This window comes from Esox lucius, chromosome 13 (assembly GCF_011004845.1).
Source record: "Esox lucius isolate fEsoLuc1 chromosome 13, fEsoLuc1.pri, whole genome shotgun sequence".
NCBI lineage: Eukaryota > Metazoa > Chordata > Actinopteri > Esociformes > Esocidae > Esox > Esox lucius.
Genome location: NC_047581.1, coordinates 5,067,380 through 5,094,543, shown reverse-complemented (window position 1 = coordinate 5,094,543; position 27,164 = coordinate 5,067,380). Strand labels below are relative to the sequence as shown.

General features: G+C 41.1%; 1 protein-coding gene across 1 annotated transcript; it reads right to left on the bottom strand.

Moving 5' to 3' along the window:
• Window positions 1-2,167: 2,167 nt before the first annotated feature.
• Window positions 2,168-27,164, bottom strand: mfsd14bb (major facilitator superfamily domain containing 14Bb). Its single transcript, XM_013136612.4, has 12 exons — window positions 26,818-27,164; window positions 25,636-25,728; window positions 25,457-25,519; window positions 21,771-21,898; window positions 20,973-21,087; window positions 20,620-20,838; window positions 19,444-19,557; window positions 11,918-11,989; window positions 11,660-11,772; window positions 11,230-11,327; window positions 10,239-10,396; window positions 2,168-4,320 (listed from the first exon to the last, which is right to left on the bottom strand). Exons 1-12 carry the CDS (start codon window positions 26,911-26,913, stop codon window positions 4,105-4,107), a joined length of 1,485 nt encoding a protein of 494 aa, XP_012992066.1. The 5' UTR covers window positions 26,914-27,164; the 3' UTR covers window positions 2,168-4,104.

The window sequence follows — 27,164 nt, the reverse complement described above, 5'->3', positions numbered from 1 at the left end:
TAAGACTTAAAAAGGTCTTCACTGACAAGATCACACTGATATATATTCATTTAAAGTTTAGCGCAGTTTGTGCTAGTACTATCTTTAATATTGATTTAAAAGTACAGTATCTTAAAAGTATGGGACACCATATTGAAGTTGTGAAATAGTAAATATGTTCTGTTGTGACCAAACACTTCTTACAGTGCAATGGTGAATGGCCAGAATGTACAGTGGTATGAAAAAGTTTAGGCACCCCTCTGAGGCTGCATAATAATTTACTGTTGTCACAGAAAATTATCACAGTGGTATGCCATTCGTTTTCTAATAAAAGCAGAGTACGGGGGTATTTTCCAGACAAAGAGTTTTAGTGTAGCAATATTAAGTTGTATGAAATTAAATCAGATGTGAAAAAAAGGCTATGCAAAAATGTGGGCACCCTTGTCATTTTGTTGATTTGAATACCTGTAACTACTTAGCACTGATTAATTGGAACACACAATTGGATTTGTGAGCTCATTAAGCCTTGAACTTCATAGACAAGTGCATCCAATCATGAGAAAAGGTATTTAAGGTGGCCAATTGCAAGTTGTTGTTCTCTTTGACTCTCCTCTGAAGCGTGGCAACATGGGGACCTCAAAACAACTCTCAAATGACCTGAAAACAAAGATTATTCAACATTATGGTTTAGGGGAAGGCTACAAAAAGCTATCGCAGAGATTTAAGCTCAGAGTGTCCACTGTGAGGAACATAGTGAGGAAATGGAAGACCGCAGGCACAGTTGTTGTTATGGCCAGAATTGGCAGGCCAAGTGAAATATCGGAGAGGCAAAAGCAAAGGATGGTGAGAACGGTCAAAAACAGCCCACAGACCACCTCCAAAGACCTACAACATCATCTTGCTGCAGATGGTGTCACTGTGCATCGTTCAACAATTCAGTGCACTTTGCACAAGGGGAAGCTGTACGGGAGAGTGATGCAGAAGAAGCCTATTCTGCACACACCACAGAGTCACTTGAGGTATGCAAACGCACTATGGACAAGCCAGCTTCATTTTGGACTGATGAAACAGAGTTATTTGGTCATAAGGGGCTTTATGCATGGCGGTAAAAGAACACAGCGTTCCAAAAAAAACACTTGCTACCCACAGTAAAACTTGGTGGAGGTTCCATCATGCTGTGGGGCTGTGTAGCCAGTGCCGGTACTGGGAATCTTGTTAAAGTTGAGGGTCGTATGGATTGCACTCAATATCAACAGATTCTTGAGAATAATGTTGAAGAATCAGTCACAAAGTTGAAGTTACGCCAGGGCTGGATATTTCAACAAGACAACGACCCAAGACACTGCTCAAAATCTACCAGGGAATTTATGCAGAGGAACAAGTACAATGTTCTGGAATGGCCATCCCAGTCCCCAGACCTGAATATCATTGAGAATCTTTGGGGTGATTTGAAGCGGGCTGTTGATGCTCAGCAACCATCAAACCTAACTGAACTGCAGATGTTTTGTAAGGAGGAATGGTCCAAAATACCTTCATCCAGACACTCATTCGAGGCTATAGGAAGTGTCTAGAGGCTGTTATTTTTGCAAAAGGAGGCTCTTTTTTCAGTTGGGATGCCCAAATGTATGCACCTGTCTAATTTCATATTGACGCATATTGCACATTTTCTGTTCATCCAATAAACCTAATTTCACTACTGAAATATTACTGTGTCCATCAGTTATTTGATAGATCAAAATGAAATTGCTGATCCAAACACCCAATTATTTATAAATGAAAATCATGGAAATTGTCAAGGGTGCCCAAACTTTTTCATATGACTATGTAGCCATTTTCTTTCTTCTACTAAAAAATAAAATAAAAAGACCATCAGTCCATCAGTTTGTCTAGGATGCTTTTGTATAACTTGTGATAAACAATGGTGTATGATTAAACAACTTTCCACATTATACCCATGTGGTATATAAATGCGTGGATGAAAACATTAGCATAGATTGCAGGGCAACGCAGATAGGGTGACAGATGTTTTCAGAGCATTGTGACAGTAATTGGAAAGATCGATGGGGTCAAATCATGGACCTCTGATGAGGTGACATTTTGCTGTGCCCTTAAGCATGAGATAAAGCCTAGTTGCTCATAAAGGTCACTCTGAATATAAGCATCAGCTAAAGGACTGCAAAATTATAAATCAAATATCCTATACATCTCTTTATTAGCATTGTAGATATTATTCAAAAATCAAGATGATAAAACAAAGTTATAACAAATGCACAACCCATGAAGATATTATTAACATCATTTAAAAAAAGATATCAGTAACAGCTGCTCAAAATATTAACATTTATATAATTTAGGCACACGTTTATATTTAAATTAAGGTGCAGTACTCAGCAAATGAATGCATCATTTACACTGCAAAAGTCAAGTATGACCTTATAGTTCATGTAGAAATAACCATTTTAACTGCATAAGTGGATAGTTTAGCAATAACAATGACTAAATATATTAGCATTGTTCATAGAATATACGAAGTGCTGCATTACAAAATTTCAAAAACTCTTGTGTCTTACCTCAGTTATTAAACAGTTTTATACTGTTTCATCAACTTGTGTTAAGAGATGTCATAAGTTAAATTAAAACCTGCTGACAAAATGAATAGAGTACACAACACTTCAACACAGTGAAAATGTGACATTCAATTCTACAGTTACAGGTTAGGTTTGATTGTATACAAAAATATAGGTTGTATTCAGTTTGACATCAATTATCTTTGAGAAAGCATCACTGTAAAAAAAAATAAAAGAATGTTATCATATGACAAAGCAATGTGTTGGCTTAAATACGATCCAGGGACAAATTCGATATTCAGTGATAACACTGAAAAGCGATCCCCGGGCAAGTTTAAAGAGTAATGGGGCCAAACAACCACAGCCTTAATAACAATGTTTAAATACTGTAGTCTACTGCCACCTTGTAGAGTAACACAACATGCCATAGACACTGAACTAAATGGAACACAGGTTTGGCAGTTAAGAAGTTCAACTTCAAGGCTAAAATCTGTACTGTGGGTCTCATGTCGCGGCATAATCTCACAACACAGCAACTAACACTCGGACGAACAAGTGAAAAACATTGTTAAAGCAATTCTTTAAAGCTTATGGACAGCTATAACAACTCAAGGGACCTATATTTGCCTTCAATTTAGATTTTATATGAAGAGGTCAACATATGAGGTAGCTGGCAATATACTTGGGTTGGGATTTGCAGAGTGAATAGGTGTATTTGGAATGTCATGGTAAAGTATTTTAGCAAGTATTTCAGCATTCTGTAACATTCAAGTCCAAGGGTTTAATTATTTTCGCCAAACAAAATGTTTAATTGAAATAAAATTGTCTACAGGAGCAAATGGAACAGAACAAGTGGGAGCTTTTCATCAAATGGGTTCCCCCCTGTTTTGTTCAGTTTACTTCTGTTGAGGAATTGTCTTGCAACCAAACCAATTGGCAAAATGAATACACCCCAAGTGTCACTCCGATTCAACAATTCATGATAAGAAGGCAAAACAGAAAGATTATATATGCCAAAGCAATAATCTAACAATTGCCTCACCTTTAAGGAAAAAAGCGGCATATCTGCATATATTTCAAACATTTACCTAGCTATAAACCTATCATTATACAATATAGATTGCACAGTAACTTCGATGATAAACAGGTCAAGTTTTCGTCAACTGGCCGTTCAAACCAATTAATCAGATTTTTTTTTCTTTAAGCAAAATATTTAAAAAAAACAGCTGATGGTCCTCTTTTTCACTTCACAAACACTATCTGGGCCACTGCTGAACACCAAATCCCACATTTCTTGCTTAACCCGAGGCATATAGAAGTCCATCTGTCCTTGCGATGTAAAAAATAAAATTACAAAAATCACTGCTGGACAAAATACCATCCCCTAATCATAGAAACAATGTGGGATAATAATAGAGGTGGTTGAGGGACATACCCTGAACGGCTCTGCATCAGCTGCCGTTTGAGTTTAGTCTCTCAGCTCCAATGGGCCCCCGGGTCTTAGGAGTGTGCTGAACGGGCCAGTAGGGGACTCATGCTGGGAGTTCCTCACTGACAGTTACATGCTGCTGTCCTGCAGGAGTGGCTCAATGTCCTCATCACTGGCGGGCGGGGGGTTGATGCTCTGGAGGTTGTTGCTGTTGCTTGCCTTGCGTGCACCCGTGGACATCTTGGTGGCCAGACTGTGGTGCTCAGGGATGAAGACGGCCACAAGGAGAGCCAGCAACACTAAGCAAGCCCCGAACAGGAAGGGTGGCCCGGGGATCGTGGGCTTCTGTGTTGAAATGTACAAAGGATGTTTGAGGAATGGTTTGGGTATTTTTACATTAAATGTTTTGCTAAACATATGCAGAACAACAAATGCAGTGCAGATATCAAGAATACAATTTAATTTAAATGATTTTAACCGAAACACTTAAAATTTCTTATTTCACTAATCCAACTCCATTCAAAAGGGCAAAGAACTACATGGACAATAAACAGACTGTTTCTTAGCCAACAGAAGGTTTCTGTTCTTTGGACCTAAAGCAAAACTGGAACCATCACAATCACCAACACACGATGAAATCATATGATCTCACAAGACTTACAGAACCCTGAGAAAAGATGTCCTAATTCACTGCATTTTCACATTTCAATGACTGGTTGAGGTACATCAAAAGTGTGTGTGTGTGTGTGTGCGTGCGTGTGAAATGACGGTGGTCTTATCCTTAAAGGGATAGTTCTTCCAAAATTCATATTTTTCACAAAGTACACTTACCAAGAGATATTTCTGGTATAGTAATTTTTTATACAGCGCTGTCCCAGTCTGGCGTTATTAGCATCGTCCAAATTCATGGATAGAAATGGTTCGTACCGCAATCGCAAAGCTGCATTGCAAACGGAAAACTACTCTAAAACACTTCAAACTACATTCAGTAATCTGTCACGGTAGCATAGATCTTTTAAACTGTATAGCCTCCAGATCCCAAGATCCTAATCACAACAAACGCAGCACTCCTCCCAGCCACCAACATACTATCCCCGTTCAAGAGTTTGTGATAGCATTCTAACGTTCTTTGATCCTAGAATTCCTTCCGTGTTTACGATTTAGCTTATCCTAGTATGTACCTTTGCCTGAGCCTTTCTGACATACGCACTGGTATTTAGAATGTTGCCTGCTAGATCACAGAAAATTGCTCTCTCCTTATCCTTCCTGACTGATTCTTCTCTAGTTTTGCGTTTTCCTAGTGTCCTTGTCACTACTGGTAGCATGAAGCGGTACCTGCGTCTTCAGGATGGCACATCCATATGTGCTGTCGCAAGAAGGTTTGCTGTGTCTCCTAGTAAAGGCTCAAGAGCATGGAGGAGATACCGGCCGTTATACAGGAATAGCTGGACATGGCCGTAGAAGGGCATCAAGCCAGCAGCAGGACAGGTATCTGCTCCTTTGTGTGAGGAGGAACAGGAGGTGCACTGCCAGAGCTCTACAAAATGACCTCCAGTGGGCTACCTGTATGCATGTTTCTGACCAAACAGTCAGAAACAGACCATGAGGGTGGCATGAGGGCCTGACGTCCACCAGTGGGACCTGTGCTCACAGCCCAACACCGTGCAGCTCGACTGGCATTCGCAGATGAAAAGCAGGTTCACACTGAGCACATGAGAGACATGAAAGAGTCTGGAGATGCCAAGGTGAATGTTATGCTACCTGCAACATCATCCAGCAAGACCAGTTGGGCGGTGGGTCAGTGATGGTCTAGGGAGGCAAATCCTTGAAAGGGTTGGACAAACCAATACATGCTAGCCAACAGTACCCTGACTGCTGTTAGGTACCAAGATGAAATCCTCAGACCCATAGTCAGACCGTATGCTGGTGCAGTGGGCCCTGGGTTCTTCCTGGTGCAGGACAATGCCAGGCCTCACGTGGCCAGAGTGTGTAGGCAGTTCCTGGATGACAAAGGCACAGATGCCATTGTCTGGCCCTCACGTTTCCCAGACCTGAAACCAATCAAGAACCTCTGGGACATTATGTATCGGTGCATCCGACGCCACCAAGTAGTCCCACAGATTGTCCAGGAACTCACTGATGCCCTGACCCAGGTCTGGGAGGAGATTCCCCCAGGACACCATCCGCCGTCTCAACAGGAGCATGCCCAGACGTTGTCAGGAGTGCATAAAGGGATGTGGGGGCAATACACACTACTGAGTCACATGAGTTGCTATGATGAAAATCACAAGTTGGAACAGCCTGTGATTTCAATGGTCTACTTTGATTTTCGTTGTGAGTCAGCCCTCAATCGGTTGGTGATTTTCCACTGTTATGTCATTTTGTTCTAAACAAATACACACAATACATCTCAACACAATGTAAAGTAAAGATTTCGATTTTTAATATATTCTGTTCTTCGAGACTGGATGTGTGATTTAGGTGTTCCCTTAATTTCTTTAGCACACACACAGCTCTTTATTTTGTCTTGCCTAGGCGAATGTGCTGTGCCGGCCCAACCATTTTTTTTGCCTTACAGCCTGAAATGAAAACACTTAAAAATCAGACTTTCCAGCACCTAGAATATCAAAAAATAATAATAAAAGAAACCAGGCAAGCCCATTTCAGCCGGCCCAAAATAGAAAGTGTTGATTGCAGCGGTCCTCTCGAGAATCAACCCAGGTCGCTCACGTGAAAGGCAGTGTCGTTAACCAATACACCACCAAGCTGCACATTTGCCTATTGACATTATATCATTTTGTCACTCATGAGCATATGAATACTTTGTTAGAAACCATTAACTATTGTGTTAAACTGAGTAACATTTCTTATTAAGTTGACCTCCACAACAAGTTTACCTCCATACAATAACTACTGTATCAATATAGGTGAGTTTTTTGTCAAGTGAAAAGACAAGAGAACCGTGTAGGCAGTGAAGTGTGTGTCTATCCTGAACAAATCCTGAGACATAATTGGAAAATCCACCAGAAATAGTTGCAATACAACAGTAAACAGTTTCATTTTAGCTAAAGTTTCATAACGTAGCTACTCAAGGTTGTAGCCATCAAGTTTTTTGCCTATCCTGAACAAATCCTCTTTTGCCAATGGCCGTTTTAACAGCTAATTATTCATTTGTGAATGACATTGATGCAGTATCTATCAATATAGATGACGACTAGTGATGGCCATTCGAGGCTTCATTAGCGTTATTTTAGCAGCGGGATATTGTGCTGGCAGCTCTCAGATTTTCTTTATCACAATAAAAGCCAAAATTTAAATGTACAAGGCAATAAAGTTAATCTAGTCTGTGAAAGAGAACAGACAAGAATAACATTGGAACGGACATTAAACATAAGATGTATAGACTAGATTCTTAACTACATTACCTTATATATTTCAATGATGGCTTTTATTTTGAAACGGAAAATCTGAGTTACCACTGCTAGCATAATACCCTGCTGCTAGAAGAACGGTAATGAAGCCTTGAATGGCCAACACTAGTGACTTTTTTGTCAAGTGAAAAGACGAGAAAATCATGTAGCTAGCGAAGAGTTTGTCTATCCTTAACAAATCCTAATACCAACCAGATCTACAGTGGGGAGAACAAGTATTTGATAACCTGCTAAATCGGCAGTGTTTCTCACTTACAAAGCATGTAAAAGTCTGTAATTTTTACCCTAGGTACTCCTCAACTGTAAGTGACGGAATCCAAAACAAAAATCCAGAAAATCACATTTTATGATTTAAGTAAATAATTTGCATTTTACTGCATGAAATAAAAGAAAAGCAGAACTTAATATTTGGTACAGAAACCTTTGTTTGCAATTACAGAGATCATACGTTTCCTGTAATTCTTGACCAGGTTTGCACACACTGCAGCAGGGCCCACACCTCCATACAGACCTTCTGCAGATCTTTCAGGTTTCAGGGCTGTCACTGGGCAATACGGACTTTCAGCTCCTTCCAAAGATTTTCTATTGGGTTCAGGTCTGGAGACTGGCTAGGCCACTCCAGGACCTTGAGATGCTTCTTACGGAGCCACACCTTAGTTGCCCTGCCTGTGTGTTTCAGGTCGTTGTCATGCTGGAATTTACAGCCACGACCCATCTTCAATGCTCTTGCTGAGGGAAGGAGGTTGTTGGCCAAGATCTCGTGATACATGGCCCCATCCACCCTCCCCTCAATACGGTGCAGTCATCCTGTTCCCTATGCAAAAAAGCATCCCCAAAGAACTATGTTTCCACCTCCATGCTTCATGGTTGGGATGGTGTTCTTGGGGTTGTACTCATCGTTCTTCCTCCAAACACAGCGAGTGGAGTTTAGACCAAAAAGCTCTATCAGGCATGTGATTGGCTAAGGACAAAAAAGCAGGAAAATATACCGAGACCCCCCCTTGATAGTTTTACATTTCTGCACAGCTTTACATTAACAGGACTCTCCTTTGTCTTCCGGGAGTAGTGCTGAATGGCCGACACCTGCATGGCCTTCAGGTTGTATTTGACCACTTGATAGGACTCATATGTCTCAACACTTAGGTTGGAAGCTTTGGCTTGCAGGATGTTGGACATTACACTGAATGCTGATAGTAGCTAACTTAACTAACGTTATCTTATTATTATATAAGTTAGCTAGCAAATACAAAAGCTAGCAAATACAAATAATGTTAATGAAGCTTAACCTACGTGAATAAAACATCCTGCCATAGTGGAAAATCAATCAAAATCGATTTTCGACATCTAATCAACCGACAACAAAGTTAAATTAGTAACTATAGGTTATATTAAGACACAAGCATTAATACGTGATCTTCGCAAATATTCCGAACATTGACCGAGCAGTGACAGACCAATTAGGCTCAGATGAACACACACATGCACACACCCTTTGCTCAGCGACGCTGCGGGTTAGAGAAAGATGAAGATTGCGGTGACGGCTGTGAGGTCCCCCCTCCCTTTTTTTTTTTTTAACAGATCTGCATGATTCACGTAAATCACATTTTCAGATCGGAAAATCTGGAATTCCGGATTAATCCGGAAAAATCACATCCCTGCTCTATTTTTGTCTAATCAGACCACATGACCTTCTCCCATTCCTCCTCCTGATCATCCAGATGGTGTGTTACTAATGGTTTTCTTTGAGACTGTGGTCCCAGCTCTCTTCAGGTCATTGACCAGGTCCTGCTGTGTAGTTCTGGGCTGATCCCTCAACTTCCTCATGATCATTGATGCCCCACGAGGTGAGATCTTGCATGGAGCCCCAGACTGAGGGAGATTGACCGTCATCTTGAACTTCTTTCATTTTCTAATAATTGCGCCAGTTGTTGCCTTCTCACCAAGCCGCTGCCTATTGTCCTGTAGCCCATCCCAGCCTTGTGCAGGTCTACAATTTTATCCCTGATGTCCTTACACAGCTCTCTGGTCTTGGCCATTGTGGAGAGGTTGGAGTCTGTTTGATTGAGTGTGTGGACAGGTGTCTTTTATACAGGTAACAAGTTGAAACAGGTGCAGTTAATACAGGTAATGAGTGGAGAACAGGAGGGCATCTTAAAGAAAAACTAACAGATCTGTGAGAGCCGGAATTCTTACTGGTTGGTAGGTGATCAAATACTTATGTCATGCAATAAAATGTATGATTTTTAAATGATTAATTTGCAATGTGATTTTCTGGATTTTTGTTTTAGATTCCGTCTCTCACAGTTGAAATGGATCTATGATAAGAATTACAGACCTCTACATGCTTTGTAAGTAGGAAAACCTGCAAAATCGTCAGTGTATCAAATACTTGTTTTCCCCAACGCATTTTATTTTTGGCTTGCTATTACGTAGCTACAGTGGGGCAAAAAAGTATTTAGTCAGCCACCAATTGTGCAAGTTCTCCCACTTAAAAAGATGAGAGAGGCCTGTAATTTTCATCACTTCAACTATGAGAGACAAAATGAGGAGAAATGCAGAAGTAAACAGATGCCACATTTCTACACAGTACACATGCAACAACACCTGCTGTTTCAATAGCAGAATGGTTGAAGACAGTTTGTCACATAGGAAACTGTAGATCAAATCCAGCCAGGGGTATCAACATTCATCCCTTCTATTCGCTTGTCGGCAGAACTAGGCTTGCCTGGTTCCATTTTAAGTTTTATTTTTACCTGGGATATTGCTTTCTACCACGAAACATTCAGAAATGACTGGAGGACATCTGTAAAGACAAAATGCTGAGCTCTGTACCTCTTTTGGCACCTGAGGTGTTGTGCTTTTGTCTCCTTTGGTCTCAGGGTCAAGCTCGTTCAGCTCCACGTTGAACAGGAAGAATATGAAGCCATACAGAGCTGGACCGAGCCCATTGCACAGGCCTCTTATTCCTGTGATCATTCCCTGGACACATCCTGTAAAGACATAAGTCCTGATTTCACTGTCATAGCACAGAAAACCATACACAATTCACCTTTGTTCAGACACCTCAGGTAAACAGGCATGAAAAAAAAATATTCCTCCTGCTGAAGAGGACACATTTGGAGATTACACAGACCGATGCTTAAATCTGTGGATAGCAATCAGATGTTGATTGTTGGTTGCTATTAAGTGGTTTGTTCACCCAAATTACAAAATTGCCCATTGTTGTTGTAGTAAACTCTGGTTAAGTTTTCCTGGCACTGATTCCAAATGCAAGCAGCATTTTTAGCGCATAATGCTCAAATAGTCATGAAATTGATCACGAAGCTTATCAATTGCCACTCTAATTTTATATGCATTTTTATAGTTTAACGACAGTGGTAACAGTTTTTTTCTGAAAACGCAGTGGGCTGTATTTAAACCAATGAGGCAGCAGTTAATCACCCTGGCCAGAGTTATATATAATCAACATGTGCAAAACATACACCGAATCCACATAATACAATTATTTGTGTCCGATATATTTAAATTGGATGACAAAGACTTGTGACTCAACTCGGATTTATCCATAGAGACTCGTAACTCAACTTGGATTCAAGCACAGGAGGACAAGGATGGGGTCTGAGCCACAAATGAAAAAAGGTCTGGTGAACTAAACCAAACCAATCGAGAAATGTCCAGATATACGTACCTTAAAGGGCAAGGAAAACAAAGTGATAATTTTATATTTTTGGTGAACAAACCTTTTTAAGTTTCAGCTCTGTGTAAGGCCAACGTGTGGTGGGGAGGGGGCAGGCCTTCAGAGTCACGACAGGTGTCGTCTTACCTTGCTGATCGGGTGCTGCTATCTGGGAAACTAAAGCACTGACGGCAGGGAAGGTGATACTGGACATGGCTGCGATCGTACCTGCTGCCCACATCATCCTGGAAGACAGAGGACACAAAGTGGGGCTCATGTTCGCACGGACAACAGATAAATTCCCCTCCAAACCCTCACAGTGACAATACTGACAAATAGCTGAACCAAAAAACAAAGAATAACACACACTTACAAGCTCTAGTAGAGTAATTCCCACCCCTTTTCAGGTAATGTAAACCCAACAGAATTTTGTTCTTTCCTGCCACTGCAGTACCCCCTCCCCTCATATGCATTTTACCAGTTAGCCTATGGTCGTATGAGTCTTCTGAAGCAACCCCTCATGACAGGCCAAGTAACCGCAGCAGTGATATTACTTTGGCTTGAGACTCAAACTTACCATGGTTCTGATCCAAAGCCGTACCAGGCTAGCTGCAACAGCTGAAAACCCAGTCCAAGTAACACTGTGTTTTTATTTCCAATGGTTTTCATCAAGTAGGTTAAAAGCAATGTCTGGGAAAAGAAAAAACAAAACTAAATATGGAAAATAGTTTCTCTTTAAATATCTTATTTTACTAAACTGGCTAAGGTTCTGACTGATTTAAAGCACTATAAAAGGTGTGATTTAAAGGATAAAATACTATTATTTTGATAATACCTGAGCGATAATTGACAGGATCCCGACCATTGCGATGAAAGCAGCAATTGCTGCATGGGAAAACTCAATAACCTGAAAAAAGCATATATTACAACTAGATGTTATTGATTATTCATGTACGAAATAAATACACACCCCATTTCCAAAAATGTTGGGATGCTGCATAAAATGCTAATAAAAAAAGAATGCAATGATGTGCAAATCATTTGTCCCTATACTCAATTGAAAATAGTACAAAGACAACATATCAAATGTTGAAACTGCTAAATTGTATTGTTCCAGGAAAAATACATGCCTATTTTTGCTGGACCGTGTAAACGTAGAGCTGGCCAAGAAGAGAGAACGTCTCTTACGGAGTGAGTCTGACTGGCTGGACCTTGTTAAATAGTGTGGTGGTTAGTGAAGCGGACCTTACAAACTTCGGACCTGTAGTTTACATCTCTTCACAGGCTAGGCGAAGTACACATTATGAATTATTTCATATAGACGAAACCTTCGCTGGCTAAAACCTTCAGTATCTACATTATCGTAAGCCTGAAATAAAATAGTTTACTGTTATATTGCAACTGTTTCTGGTGGATTTTGGAAGTACGCATCCGTGCATGCATTTTTGGTCAGTATAGACAAACACTTTTGCTGCCTAAAACATACATTATAGTACGCCTTAACTTACTGTATATGGTTATATTGTGACTGTTTCTGGCATGTAAATGTTCATCTTCAGTCTCGCTAGAAATTGCTCAATTCTTATGATTATTCCTAGGAAGTTAGTAGATACTAGTAAGCATATTACTGGCTAATAAGCTGTTAAAACTGCTAGTGGCAAAAGCAATACAGTTCATAGATGCTATGGTGGAGGTAAACTTAATAAAAAATTTTAGTCAGTGTAACATGTTGAACAGGAAGAATATGAAGCCATATAGAGCTGGACCGAGCCCATTGCATAAGCCTCTTATTCCTGTGATCCTCAATGGAGTCTAGCAACTGCTGAAACTTGTAATGCCGTGGTGTTGGGATTAAAGACAGTGCCTGATCACATCTCCACTTCCCACTATATGCAAATACCTGTCCATTCCAATACCACGGAAAATAAGCAGTTGAAACAATATTGAGCTCCAACAAACCAATGATCTCCTAGAAGACATGAAGCTACGATGCATGCTGAAAAAACCTGTTAACTGCAAATTGTAGAAAATATGAATATATCTCTTTCGACTTTCTAATTATAATTTTGCTTATATGGTAGGCTAATTGTTAATGCTTTCCTACTGTAAATGACAGGAGAAGACAAATAGAATATAATTTGCACAGGCCAAAATAACATTGACCATCTACATCAGGGGTATTCAAACCTTCCATAAGAGGCCCAGAGCCTGCTGTTTTTCAGTTCTACCTCATCATTAATTGGACCCACCTGGAGTCTTAAGTCTGACTAAGGCTCTGATTAGAGGGTTACAATGAATTGAACTGGCTTCGAGGACCAGTTTCTCCTACAGTACAAGTCTGTTTATGCTTTAATGTCACTACTTGCCACTGCTTCCTATGTCAAATGCTTTGTTTGACAATGCAAGGAGTTGACATGATAGCCCAAACAGATCTGACAAAAGGCTAAATCCAAGCAAAGAAAGAATATGAAAATATCTGTCAGACATCTGAGCTGATTTACATACTTCTCTAAAGCACTTCTGTATTCGTTCCTGTTCCTTCTTCTGTTTTTCTTTGTATATTATTACTCTGTGTTCCCACATGCCTCTGAGTTGAGAGATAAATGGGTATATCAACACCCCTGTCTGCCCTCATTTTGATTCTACCTGTTGAAAGACTGAAATGGCGGTTACATGATAGTATAAAATTCTCATCAGACCACATGACCTTCTCCCATTCCTCCTCTGGATCATCCAGATGGTCATTGGCAAACTTCAGACAGGCCTGGACATGCGCTGGCTTGAGCAGGGGGACCTTGCATGCGCTGCAGGATTTGAATCCATGACGACAGTGTGTTACTAATGGTTTTCTTTGAGACTATGGTCCCAGCTCTCTTCAGGTCATTGACCAGGTCCTGCCGTGTAGTTCTGGGCTGATCCCTCACCTTCCTCATGATCATTGATGCCCTACGAGGGGAGATCTTGCATAGAGCCCCAGCCGGAGGGAGATTAATCGTCATCTTGAACTTCTTCCATTTTTTATAATTGCACCAACAGCTGTTGCCTTCTCACTAAAGCTGCTTGCCTAAGAGGTCTGTGAGAGCCGGAATATTTACTGGTTGGTAGGTGATCAAATACTTATGTCATGCAATAAAATGCAAATTATTTAAAAATCATACAATGTGATTTTCTGGATTTTTTATTTAGATTGCGTCTCTCACAGTTGAAGTGTATCTACATGCTTTGTAAGTAGGAAAACCTGCAAAATCGGCAGTGTATCTAATACTTGTTCTCTCCACTGTATATGCAAATACCTGCCCATTCCATTACCGCTGCAAATAAGCTGTTGAAACAATGTTGAGCTCTAACAAACCAATGATAATTATCCTAGAAGACACGCAGCTACGAGAGATGAATGCAAAAATAATACAATTCTTAAACTTCAAAATGAAGAAGATAAGAATAGGATATACATTATTATACATATATCTCTATACTTTTTTACAATTCATGATGCACACAACATAACTGGGAGCTGGTATAATGAATTCTAAAGTACTTATAAAGAATCGACACATCAAATAGGCCTATCCTTAGCTAATAAGGCACATAAAATGTGCACGGAAGTGCATGCACCCGCAGGTTATCACCAAAAAACAGGTTTCACCCCTGATCCTCAGATCGGTGACTGGGAAGAGACTTTTCAAGTCACTTAAGTGTTCCTGACTACTTGTTTTATTGAACTGGTGGAGCGCATTTCTAAAAAAAACTTTCAGTTCAGATTCAACTTTGTTATTGAACAAGTACAGTACAAGGAAATGCAGTTAGCATCTAACAAGAATTGCGAATAGAAGAGTTCAGAAAATTTACTTGCATTATGTCTAATGTATGTTACAGATGTGACAATACACATTTACAGATTTACATGAGATTATAGTATTAGTTCATTATTAAAACAGTATGATTTTTTTTACTGTAATTACTTTTTAAATGTACAAAAACAATATTGATGTAATGGAAGAATATCCGATAAACCGTTTTGAGCTAGAAACCAGTTGTTATTGGTATTGTTATTACTTGGGATAATTTTGGCCAGGATATCGTCCCACCCCTACTCGGGAGACATTCGGATTCAGAAATGCCATAACTGCAGCAAATAACTTAATGCATAGGCCTGTCAAGTCATTAGTATTTTGTTTAGTCTATAAGAAATAACCCATCATTACTGTCGCCAAGTGAATCAATCGGTAGTAAAGATTTATATGTAACTTTCGAAAATTTGATTAACTGGTCGATAAATGCCGTCCTTGTTGACAATTCAACTATTTGTTCTCACCCCTACCAGGGTCCTAAGCTTATGAGCAAGCTTAACAGGCAAAATAGTGTTGAATGCTGAGCTGTAGTCCACAAACAGCATCCTCACATGTGCTGCCTTTTTCCAGGTGGGAGAGGGCATTGTGTGTCGTGAGGGCGATGGCATCTTCCGTGGATCTATTGGGATGGTATGCAAATTGAAAAGGGTCCAAGGTGTCAAGAAGGGTGGAGCAAATGTGGGTTCTGACCTGCCACTCGAAGCACTTCATGATGAGGTCAAAAACAGAGCGGTAGTCATTCAGGCAGGTGATGGAAGGTATCTTCGGTACAGGGACAATAGCAGTCGGTTTAAGCAGGTGGGGACCGAGGACAGAGTCAGGGACAGGTTGAATATATATGTGGAACTTCATAAAGATAGAAAAGGATATAAAAATATATCAAAAGCCTTGCAAATGCCAGTCAGTACTGTTCAATCACTTATTAAGAAGTGGAAAATTTGGGGATCTCTTTATCCCAAACCAAGGTCAGGTAGTACAAGAAAGATTTCAGCCAAAACTGCCAGAAGAATTGTTCCGGATACAAAAAAAAAAAAAAACACAGGTAACCTCGGGGGAAATACAGGCTCATTCATTAATTCATCTTCTTCCGCTTCATCCGGGGCCGGGTCGCAGGGGCAGCAGTCTAAGCAGGGATGCCCAGACTTCCCTCTCCCCAGACACTTCCTCCAGCTCTTCCGGGGGGACACCGAGGCGTTCCCAGGCCAGCCGGGAGACATAGTCCCTCAAGCGTGTCCTAGGTCTTCCCCGGGGTCTCCTCCCGGTGGGACGGGACCGGAACACCTTCCCAGGAAGGCGTTCCGGAGGCATCCGAAACAGTTGCCCAAGCCACCTCAGCTGACCCCTCTCGATGTGGAGGAGCAGCGGCTCTACTCCAAGCTCCTCCCGGGTGACCGAGCTTCTCACCCTAAGGGATCGCCCAGCCACCCTGCGGAGAAAGCTCATTTCAGCCGCCTGTATCCGGGATCTTGTCCTTTCGGTCATGACCCAAAGCTCATGACCATAGGTGAGAGTAGGAACGTAGATTGACCGGTAAATCGAGAGCTTTGCCTTGCGGCTCAGCTCTTTCTTCACCACATCAGACCGATACATCGACTGCATTACTGCAGAAGCTGCACCGATCCGTCTGTCAATCTCCTGTTCCATCCTTCCCTCACTCGTGAACAAGACCCCTAGATACTTAAACTCCTCCACTTGAGGCAAGCACTCTCCACCAACCTGAAGTGGGCAAGCCACCCTTTTCCGGGCTGCTCTGGAAAAAGACGGTGTAGTTGTATCAAGGAGCACAATACGGCGAAACTTTAACAAAAAAGAACTGCATGGTCGAGTTGCCAGGAAGAAGCCTTTACTGTGCCAATGCCACAAAAAGCCTGGTTACAATATGCCCAACAACACCTTCACATGCCGCGCAGCTTCTGACACACTAATTTGGAGTGACGAGACCAAAAAAAAGAGCTTTATGGTCACAACCATAAGTGCTATGTTTGGAGAGGGGTCAACAAGGGCTTTAGTGAACAGAATACCATCCCCACAGTGAAGCATGGTGGTGGCCCACTGATGTTTTGGGGGTGTGCTTTAAAGGCACAGGAATCTTGTGAAAATTGAAGGCAAGATGAATGCAGCATGTTATCAGAAAATACTGGCAGCCAATTTGAATTATTCAGCACAAAAGCTGCACATGGGACGCTCTTGGACTTTCCAGCACAACAATGACCCTAAATAAGTTGACCGTCCTGTGGTTACAGGAGAAAAAGGTGAGGGTTCTGGAGAGGCCATCACAGTCTCCTGACAATGTCATCGAGCCACTCTGGGGAGATCTCAAACGTGCATTTCATGCAAGACGACCAAAGACTTTGCTTGACCTGGAGGCATTTTGCCAAGACGAATGGGCAGCTATACCACCCGCAAGAATTCAGGGCCTCATAGAAAACTATTACAAAAGACTGCACGCTGTCATTGATGCTAAAGGGGGCAATACACAGTACTAAGAACTAAGGGCATGCAGACTTTTGAACAGGGGGTCAGTTCATTTTATTCTTTGTTGCCATGTTTTGTTTTTTGGTTGTGCCATTCTGTTGTTATGACCTGCAGTTGAATGTGAATCCTATAAGAAATAAAAGAGGTGTTTTACCTGCTCACTCATGTTCTTTACAAATGGTACATATTACCAATTCTCCAAGGTATGCAAACTATTGAGCACAACTGAAGGTCCATACTCCATATACACTCACCTAAAGGATTATTAGGAACACCATACTAATACTGTGTTTGAACCCCTTTCGCCTTCAGAACTGCCTTAATTCTACGTGGCATTGATTCAACAAGGTGCTGAAAGCATTCTTTAGAAATGTTGGCCCATATTGATAGGATAGCATCTTGCAGTTGGAGATTTGTGGGATGCACATCCAGGGCACGAAGCTCCCGTTCCACCACATCCCAAAGATGCTCTATTGGGTTGAGATCTGGTGACTGTGGGGGCCATTTCAGTACAGTGAACTCATTGTCATGTTCAAGAAACCAATTTGAAATGATTCGAGCTTTGTGACATGGTGCATTATCCTACTGGAAGTAGCCATCAGAGGATGGGTACATGGTGGTCATAAAGGGATGGACATGGTAAGAAACAATGCTCAGGTAGGCCGTGGCATTTAAACGATGCCCAATTGGCACTAAGGGGCCTAAAGTGTGCCAAGAAAACATCCCCCACACCATTACACCACCACCTCCAGCCTGCACAGTGGTAACAACGCATTATGGATCCATGTTCTCAATCTGTTTACGCCAAATTCTGACTCTACCAACAGAAATCGAGACTCATCAGACCAGGCAACATTCTTCCAGTCTTCAACTGTCCAATTTTGGTGAGCTCGTGCAAATTGTAGCCTCTTTTTCCTATTTGTGGAGATGAGTGGTACCCGGTGGGGTCTTCTGCTGTTGTAGCCCATCCGCCTCAAGGTTGTGCGTGTTGTGGCTTCACAAATGCTTTGCTGCATACCTCGGTTGTAACGAGTGGTTATTTCAGTCAAAGTTGCTCTTCTATCAGCTTGAATCAGTCAGCCCGTTCTCCTCTGACCTCTAGCATCAACAAGGCATTTTCGCCCACAGGACTGCCGCATACTGGATTTTTTTCCCTTTTCACACAATTCTTAGTAAACCCTAGAAATGTTTGTGCGTGAAAATCCCAGTAACTGAGCAGATTGTGAAATACTCAGAACGGCCCGTCTGGCACCAACAACCATGCCATGCTCAAAATTGCTTAAATCACCTTTCTTTCCCATTCTGACATTCAGTTTGGTGTTCAGGAGATTGTCTTGACCAGGACCACACCCCTAAATGCATTGAAGCAACTGCCATGTGACTGGTTGATTAGATAATTGCATTCTTGAGAAATTGAACAGGTGTTCCTAATAATCCTTTAGGTGAGTGTAGGTCCTCTAGCACATGCATTTAATCTGCATGCCGGGGTATGTAGACTGCAGTGATTATAGCATAGCTGAATTCGCACAGAAGGTAGTCCAGGAACACCCCACAAGGGCTGCAATTTTGGAGATGCTCTGACCCAGTCGTCTAGTCATCACAATTTGTCCCTTGTCAACGTTGTTCAGATCCTTATGCTTGCCCATTTTTCCTGATTCTAACACATCAACTTTGAGGATAGAAAGTTCACTTGCTGCCTAATATATCTATATTAGGCAGCATATATCTAGTAATTATTTAAGGATTGCAGGAAGCTTAGTAGAGGTTTGTCAGTTCTAGCCCCAAGTCAGACAGGAAGAAAAATCAATCCGAAAGTGAACTTGTCACCAGTGGATTGCTGGTAGTATAGATTCCATTATGCCCTTGAGGAGCTTCGATCTCCAACAACAACAGCTCCCTGGTGCCCAGTATGACAGCCATCACACCTCTTAAATATCTGTATGTATGTGTGAGTCAGAGGGGTCTGGGTAACACAGTTTGCGTTTGACTGTCTGACTGTGACCATTAAAGTATAACCAGCTATAACCTGTCTCACCTGCCGCAAGTAGAGGAAGAAGCTGGAGTACTGGCCTGCCTCCGGCAGGTAGGACAGGAACACTGTGATGCAGATCAGCATAACTGTTGGGTCTTTCCCCACTCGTTTAAGAGACTATGGACAACATGTGAGAAAGAGAGACTGAAACATCTTCAATGAACTCAGATTAAAACCTAACCTATAGGAACCCTCTAAAGTGCTTCACAAGTATTCACCCCCTTTTCAACATCATATTTTGTTACAACATGAAAACAAAATGGATTTAATGTGGACTTTATGCCACTTATCACAAAAGTCCATGATGTCAAAGTGAGAAATAAAATTGGCCAATATTTGTAAATGAATTAAATATATAAATCAGAAAATAACAGATTGCATTAGTATGCACCCCTTTGGTCTATATTTGGTATTCGTACCTTTGGCAGCAATTAACGGTCAGGATGTTATTTGGACTGATGCCCTTCTCTCCCGGATACTCACTTTTTGACAACAGCCAGTTCTAGACAGATTCAGTCTTATTTGGTTAATTTCTTAAAAATGGACTTCATAATGCTCTAAGAATATTCAATGCCTTGTAAATGTGCTTATATCCTACCTCAATTGGTAATTTTGATTAACCTTATTCCAGATATGCATTGAATGTTCCTTCATCTTCATAATAGTTTGTTAGGTATTAACCAACTGTGGGACCTCCCAGAGGCTGGTGTATTTAATCTGATAATAATGTGAAATACCTTGCACAAAGGAGGACTCCATTTAACTCTACTTGACTTCTAAAGACAATTGGTTGCACCACAACTTATTCAGGTGACACAGCAAGAGGGGTGAAAATGTATGAAAACAACTGTTTTCTGTTTAATATTTGTAATTCCTTTAGAACAATTTGCACACTTTATTTTTCACTTTGACATTAAGGCTTTTTATTTATTGATCGGTGGCAAAAACTACTGATTAAATCACTTTGGATTTTATGTTATGAGTATGGAAGTAAAGAAAACTCCAAGTGGGGTGAATCCTTGAGAGCCACTGTGTGCTGTATCCACTAAATGCAATTCCCTATGCAAAATGCCATATCTGCTTTCAAATACGCTACTTCGGAGGGAATTTTAAACACATTTTCAAAATCCTACTTCGTGGTTTATGTCCTTTGGGTATGTCTGTGTTAAAGTAACTCACGGCAAAGGGGTCGGCTTGCGCCCAAGAGATAGGTAACCCCCAGGACGTCAGTCTCATCTTGTCAGGGAGAGATTCTGGAACCACCAAGAGGACAAAGGCAATGTCCACCACGGAAATGATAGTGGCCACCAACACCACCAAACTGTCACCATACTTTGCTGAAAGGTAGGCTCCGATAGCTGGGCTGGTGACCAAACTGGCGGCAAAGGTTGCAGACACCTGAGACAGACAGGGGAGACAGACAGGAGGACATGGCCCATCGTCAGCCATTGTGTTAACACTTTCCATCTTTAACCTCTATGTCATGGGTTAGGGGTAGGAGATGAGCTGACAGAACAAACAAGAGCCATTACCAGTCCGTACGCTGTACTTCTTTCATGTTCTTTTGTGATGTCTGCTACATACGCAAAGATTACAGAGAAAGTCACAGCAAAGATACCAGAGACCGATATCATGGCAAAATACCACCTGTGGAGAGACATTGAAAAGTCAACTTCAAACTAATATTCAGAACAGAGAAATATTTACCAGGATTTGTATAAATCATAAAATAAAAAAACGAATTGCTAAGTGAAAAGCCCCACGTGCCAAGAAAGTATCCCAAACCCACCCCATACACCTCCTACCATTCCCTCCCACCACAATACTTCTCAGGCAAAAGGACAGGCACACAAAGCCCCAGACTACAAAGAAGGTGATAAGTACATCAATGGCTGAGAATGTATTATTTTCATGACCAATGTTCAAAATAGGAGGAGAGGCTGCCATGTCTTATCAAATGCAGGTAAAATTGACACGCAGCGTAACTAATTCCATATAACTCCTCCTTAAGATGAATGCAGATGAACTGTAAGTCACATTGGATAAGACTACACAAAATAAGAATTATAAATACATAGTATACATCATGTAATATAATTTAAATGGAATGAACCCAAACCCTGAAAAAACACAGATTAATTGTTAACAAAAGCTTCTCTTTATTTTTCCAGGCAGCGGACATACATTTTTCTCAGCAGGAACAGAAAAAAAAGCTTGCCCCTCTTGTTCCCAGTGGGTTTGCAGTGAGAAGCCAGGGAGCTGTGCAGATCACTCACATGAGAAGCATGTGACTGTGCACAAAAGCCACTATGTCTGTCGATGCCTCTTACCATGGACTTATCTTCATCAGGGGGATTGGGGCACAGGTGAAGAACACTGTAACCAGTAGGAAGGACTTCCTGCCCCAAACATCTGATAAGGCCCCTATCAGAGGGGCACTAAGGAATGACAGCAAACCCTAGAAAAAAAAAATAATAACACAGGGAGAGAGGTGAAATCTCCTCATAATAATATACAAAAAATGCACTAGTGAACATGAGAACAAATAGGTTAGCGGTTTCACACTTTTAACACATCTATTCAATGAAGTCTCAGTTACTAATAACTAGTGGTAGTGAGGGTGAGTGTAAGAGAAATTACAAATGTTTACAATGTTTTCACAATATTACAGATCACTACCAGCACAAGTTTGGGACTACTACCCAAGTAAACGTAGTTAGGTCCAGAAATAATTGGAAATTGACAAGTCAGTTTTTTTGCTTACCAAAATATATTTAAGTTACAATTACATAATGAATATGGGCTTAAAGTGCAGTCTCTCAGCTTTAATGAGGGTATTCACATCCAAATTTGAGGAATTCCCATTCTTTAATATGTAGCCCCCTCTTTTTCAAGGGACCAAACATAACACAATTGATTCAAAAGCTGTTTCATGGAGATATGTGGGCTATTCCTTAGTTATTTCTTCATCAATTAAGCAGGTAAAAGGTCTGGAGTTGATTCCATGTGTGGCATTCACATTTGGAAGCGGTGTTGCAGTGAACCCACAACATGCGGTAAAAGCCATCATAGTGATAGCAGGAACATTAGGAGCGACCAAATCGACCGTTTGGTACATTCTGAGGAAAAAAAACAGGTTCTGGACGTCCATGGAAGACAACAGTGGTGGATGATCGTAGGATCCTTTCCATGGTGAAGAAAAACTCCTTCCCAACATCCAGCCAAGTGAAGAACACTCTACAGGAGGTAGGCATATCATTATCCAAGTCTACCATAAATAGAATACTTCACAAGAGCAAATACAGAGGGTCCATCACAAGGTGCAAATCATTCAGATACCTCAAGAATAGAAAGGCCAGATTAGACAAAAAAACATCTAAAAAAGCCAACACAGTTCTGTAACAGCATTCCTTGCACAATTGAAACTAAGATCTACTATGGAGAAGGCTTGGAACGGCTTATGATCCAAAGCATATCACATCATCTGTAAAACACAGTGGAGGCAGTGTGATGGCATGGGCATGCATGGCTTCCAATGGCACTGGGTCACTAGTGTTTGTTGAAGATGTGACAGAAGACAGCAGCCGGATTAATTCTGAAGTGTATAGGGATATACTGTCTGCTCAGATTCAGCCAAATTCACCAAAATTGATTGGACTGTGCTTCACTTCACAGACGGACAATGACCCAAAACATTCTGCAAAACCAACCCAGGAATTTAAGGCAAAGAAGTGGAATATTCAATAAGGGCCGAGTCCATCAGCTGATCTCAACCCGATTGAGCATGCATTTCACTTGCTGAAGACAAGACTTGAGGCAGAAAGACCCACGAACAAACAACAACTGAAGACAACTGCAGTTAAGGCCTGGCAAAGCATCACAAAGAGAAAACCCAGCATTTGGTGATCTCCATGCAATCCAGACTTCAAGCAGTCATTGATTGCAAAGGATTCTCAACAAAGTATTAAAAATAAACATTTATGATTGTGTTAATTTGTCCAATTACATTTGAGTAACTGTATATTTGACGGTCTTATATGCACTGGAGCCCTGATAATCGATGAACAAGCCAGCAAAATGATGGAACCCTGTTTGGATCTTTGTATGTTAATAAAGATAATTATTATTGACCTCAGTACTTGAAAATGACATTGCGTCACTTCAATATTTAAAATGTAAATAATTAGTTTTATGTAGTAAACCTTTATTTAGTAACACTTAAGATACGTGATCGTGATTCACCGTATGCTATGAAGTAGTCCCTCACTTTCTCAATCTCTGGGACAGCTGGTCAGAAAATATCAAAATAGGTGATGCAAACAATGTTCTCCCTAAACAAAACAACATTGTACACCTTATAATTAAAAGGCAGGTTTTATTGATGATGATAATCATAATCTGTCCAAATGAGCTGCTATGTCATGTTTCACTTTTAGGCAACTTTGTTCAGTGCATTTGGCAAGTATTATAAGTAACTATGGGTTACATGGAGTACTTAACCATTACCAAAAACACTGAAAATACACTGCTCAAAAACATTAACAGAACACGTACTCATCACAGTATAACAACAAGTCAATTAAACTTCAGGGAAATCAATCCGCCCAGTTAGGAAGCATAAGCGATTCTGAATCAATGTCACCTGTTTTGGTGCAAATGAAAGTGACAACAGGTACACTGGAGAGGCAACAGCAAGACAACCTCCAAAATAGGAATGGTTTTGTAGGTGGTGGCCAGACAATTGCTAGTGTCCTTGTCACTACTGGTAGCATGAGGGGGTACCTGCAGTCCATTCAGGTCACAAGAAGGTTTGCTGCTTTGTCCAGTACAGTACACGTACTAGATACCAGGAGACGGGCCATTACACATTGTTGACCCAGTAGCAGGTCTGGTATCTGCTCCTTTGTGTGAGGAGGAACAGGAAGAGCACTGACAGAACCCTACAAAACAATCACCAGCAGGCAATCGCCAGAGAAGACCAGAACTGGCAGGTCTGTCATTTGTGCCCAGTTCTCTTTGCAGATGAGAGCAGGTTCACACTGAGCACATGAGACATGAAAGTGTCTGGAGATGCCAAGGTGAATGTTATGCTGCCTGCAACATCATCCAGCAAGACCAGTTGGGCGGTGGGTCAGTGATGGTCTGGGGAGGCAAATCCTTGGAGGGTTGGACAAACCAACATGTGCTAGCCAACGGTACCCTGACTGCTGTTAGGTACCGGTATGAAATCTTCAGACCTATTATCAGACCTCACGCTGGTGCATTGTGCCCTGGGTTCCGCCTGGTGCAGGACAACGCCCAGCCTCATGTGGCCAGAGGGTGTAGGCAGTTCCTGGATGACAAAGGTATTGATGCCATTTACTGGCCCTCATATTTTACAGAAGAACTTGCTCTTATTTAAACATGTGTTTGCTCTTAGCTTCCAGCTAGTAGATAATGTGCGCATGAACGAGAAAATAAAGCTTTTGTGTGCGCAATCACACTTGTGAATTGTTGCATTATTAAAGAATGTAATATGGTTTGAATGCATTTTTGCAGAGTGTAGGTAATTGGTTTTAGAGGAAAAGTTGCTCACAGCATTAAACAGGTTACATGCGACTGACAGCTGTGAAACTGATAATTACACAATGCAGAGGCACTGTTGAATAATGGTTGGTGGTGATCCAATCTCATGAAAATTGCTTTTGTGCAACTTCCCGATTGGTCTGTCACATTGGCAATGCCAGATCTCTAGGGCATAACACATTCATCATACACTAAAGCTTTGGCCCAATCTGGCCACTGATATTTTGTTTGACTAGCATAACAACACACTGACAGAGAACAATGCATTAACTGTCGTCGTCCCCCGATGTCCACATGGTGGACGAGGTGTAAGAAACAAGGTGGCATGAAATGAGGACGCAACCATAGAGACCAAATATCTTTAAAACGTCTAGCAACCGAGAATAAAATGTTGTTTGAACAAGATGGAACATTGAATCTGAAAGTCTCCAAAATATAAAATGCCTCTTACCTTCACCCCTTGAACCAGACCGTTCATGAGAAATGTGTGCTGAGGAAAGGTTTCATGAAGAACCTGGAAGACAGTAAAGGTAGACAAAAATACTGCTGTTTTAGAAGTCTTCACAGATCAGGCTCAGATCATTCAATCATGACCTTTGTCCTTTTGGGGCGCCTGATTTGTTTACTTACGGTCAGCATTGGTGTTGTAAGCAGCCCCCAAGCAAAGAATTCCAGGAAGATGACCACAACTGCATGGGACACTTTGGCACGTCTGGTGGCTTGCTGAAATTGCAAGACAAAGTGACAGTTTAGGACAGTCCATTTTGTAAAATATTTGTAGTCCAATTGTGCTAAATTATACACAATGCTAGGTTCTAGGGTAAGGAAAGTAAATCTATGCATACCACTAGCCTATGCCAAAACTGGAAGAACGGCACAGACCCTACTATTGCAGAGAGTAATGTCCTAAAAGTGGGGAGGCATATGCTACCAGTCTAATCAAAACATGTTTGTATGTTAGATATAGTATAGCCTAGGCTTTATTTGCCATGTTTACATGTTTGTACTGATATCACCCAACTCATAATTTTCTTAAAGGCCTAGGCACTTGTTTTGACAACTCATTATTCTTACTGTTTTAGGAATAGGTTAGCGTTGGCCTAGAGGTAGCCGACCAGATATTATAGCATGTTTCTAATAGTATATTGTTTATCTAAAGTTTAAAACGAGGAAGTATGTAGCAGGTCCTTACACTACGTTGTCAAAGTTGGGCAACATAAAAGGGGGCTTTCCAATGTAGAACTAAGTTGTATTGCTGATCAAGATTTTGGATTACTAACTAGTTAAGTTCAATATTACATAGAGAATTTTAGATTAATGAATGATTGGCAGTTCTCGCCAAGAAATGTTGAAGAGCTCATGAAGTTGATGTCATGTGCACCAGGCCCATGGCTAGTTCTGCTAATCACAACATCACCAGAATGACATTTTAAAGCATCGGGAGCAAACTTTATAGGCTAGTTACATTAACAGAACTAGCTAGCTACAAAGTAACCATCTACAGTTACTTTGTAGCTAGTGTATCTAAAGTATATCACGTGGGAAAATGCAACTAGCTAGGTATGTGGACACAATTACCCCGGAAGTTTAGTTAGCTCTAAACAGCTATCTAGGCAATGATGGCTAATTAGATAACTAGTTACTACCATACTAACGTTAGCTAGTTAGTTAGCGAGCTATACAGTATGGCATAATGATAACCAAATTATTAGCTAACGTTATTGACACCTCAATATATTATTTCCTACAGAAAGCTTGCTCGGCTTATATAGTACAGTAGCTATGTTTCGTTAGCTGACAACTAACACTTACAGTGGTCCCATCTCTCATGTTTCGGACCAACATGATTTCGTTGGTCTCACTTGCTGGTATTTTGTCCTGCCAGTCCTCCGGCTGCAGCAGGGTCATTTCACATCTTCCTGCAACGTTGACGATGTTTACATTAAGTCCATATTGTGTGGTGTTGTTGGATATCTCAGTCGCCTCCAGATTGTCTCGTTGATTAAGCTAACTATAAGTACCCAGTATTTCGCTAAATCCCATGAACTAAGTAAACTATTGAATATTTTCCTGTAAATTTCTAGCTTTCAGATTTAGACCAGTCACATTCTTTCTTCGGCCGGTAACTTCGTCACGAACGCCCCGGAAATGAGTTACTA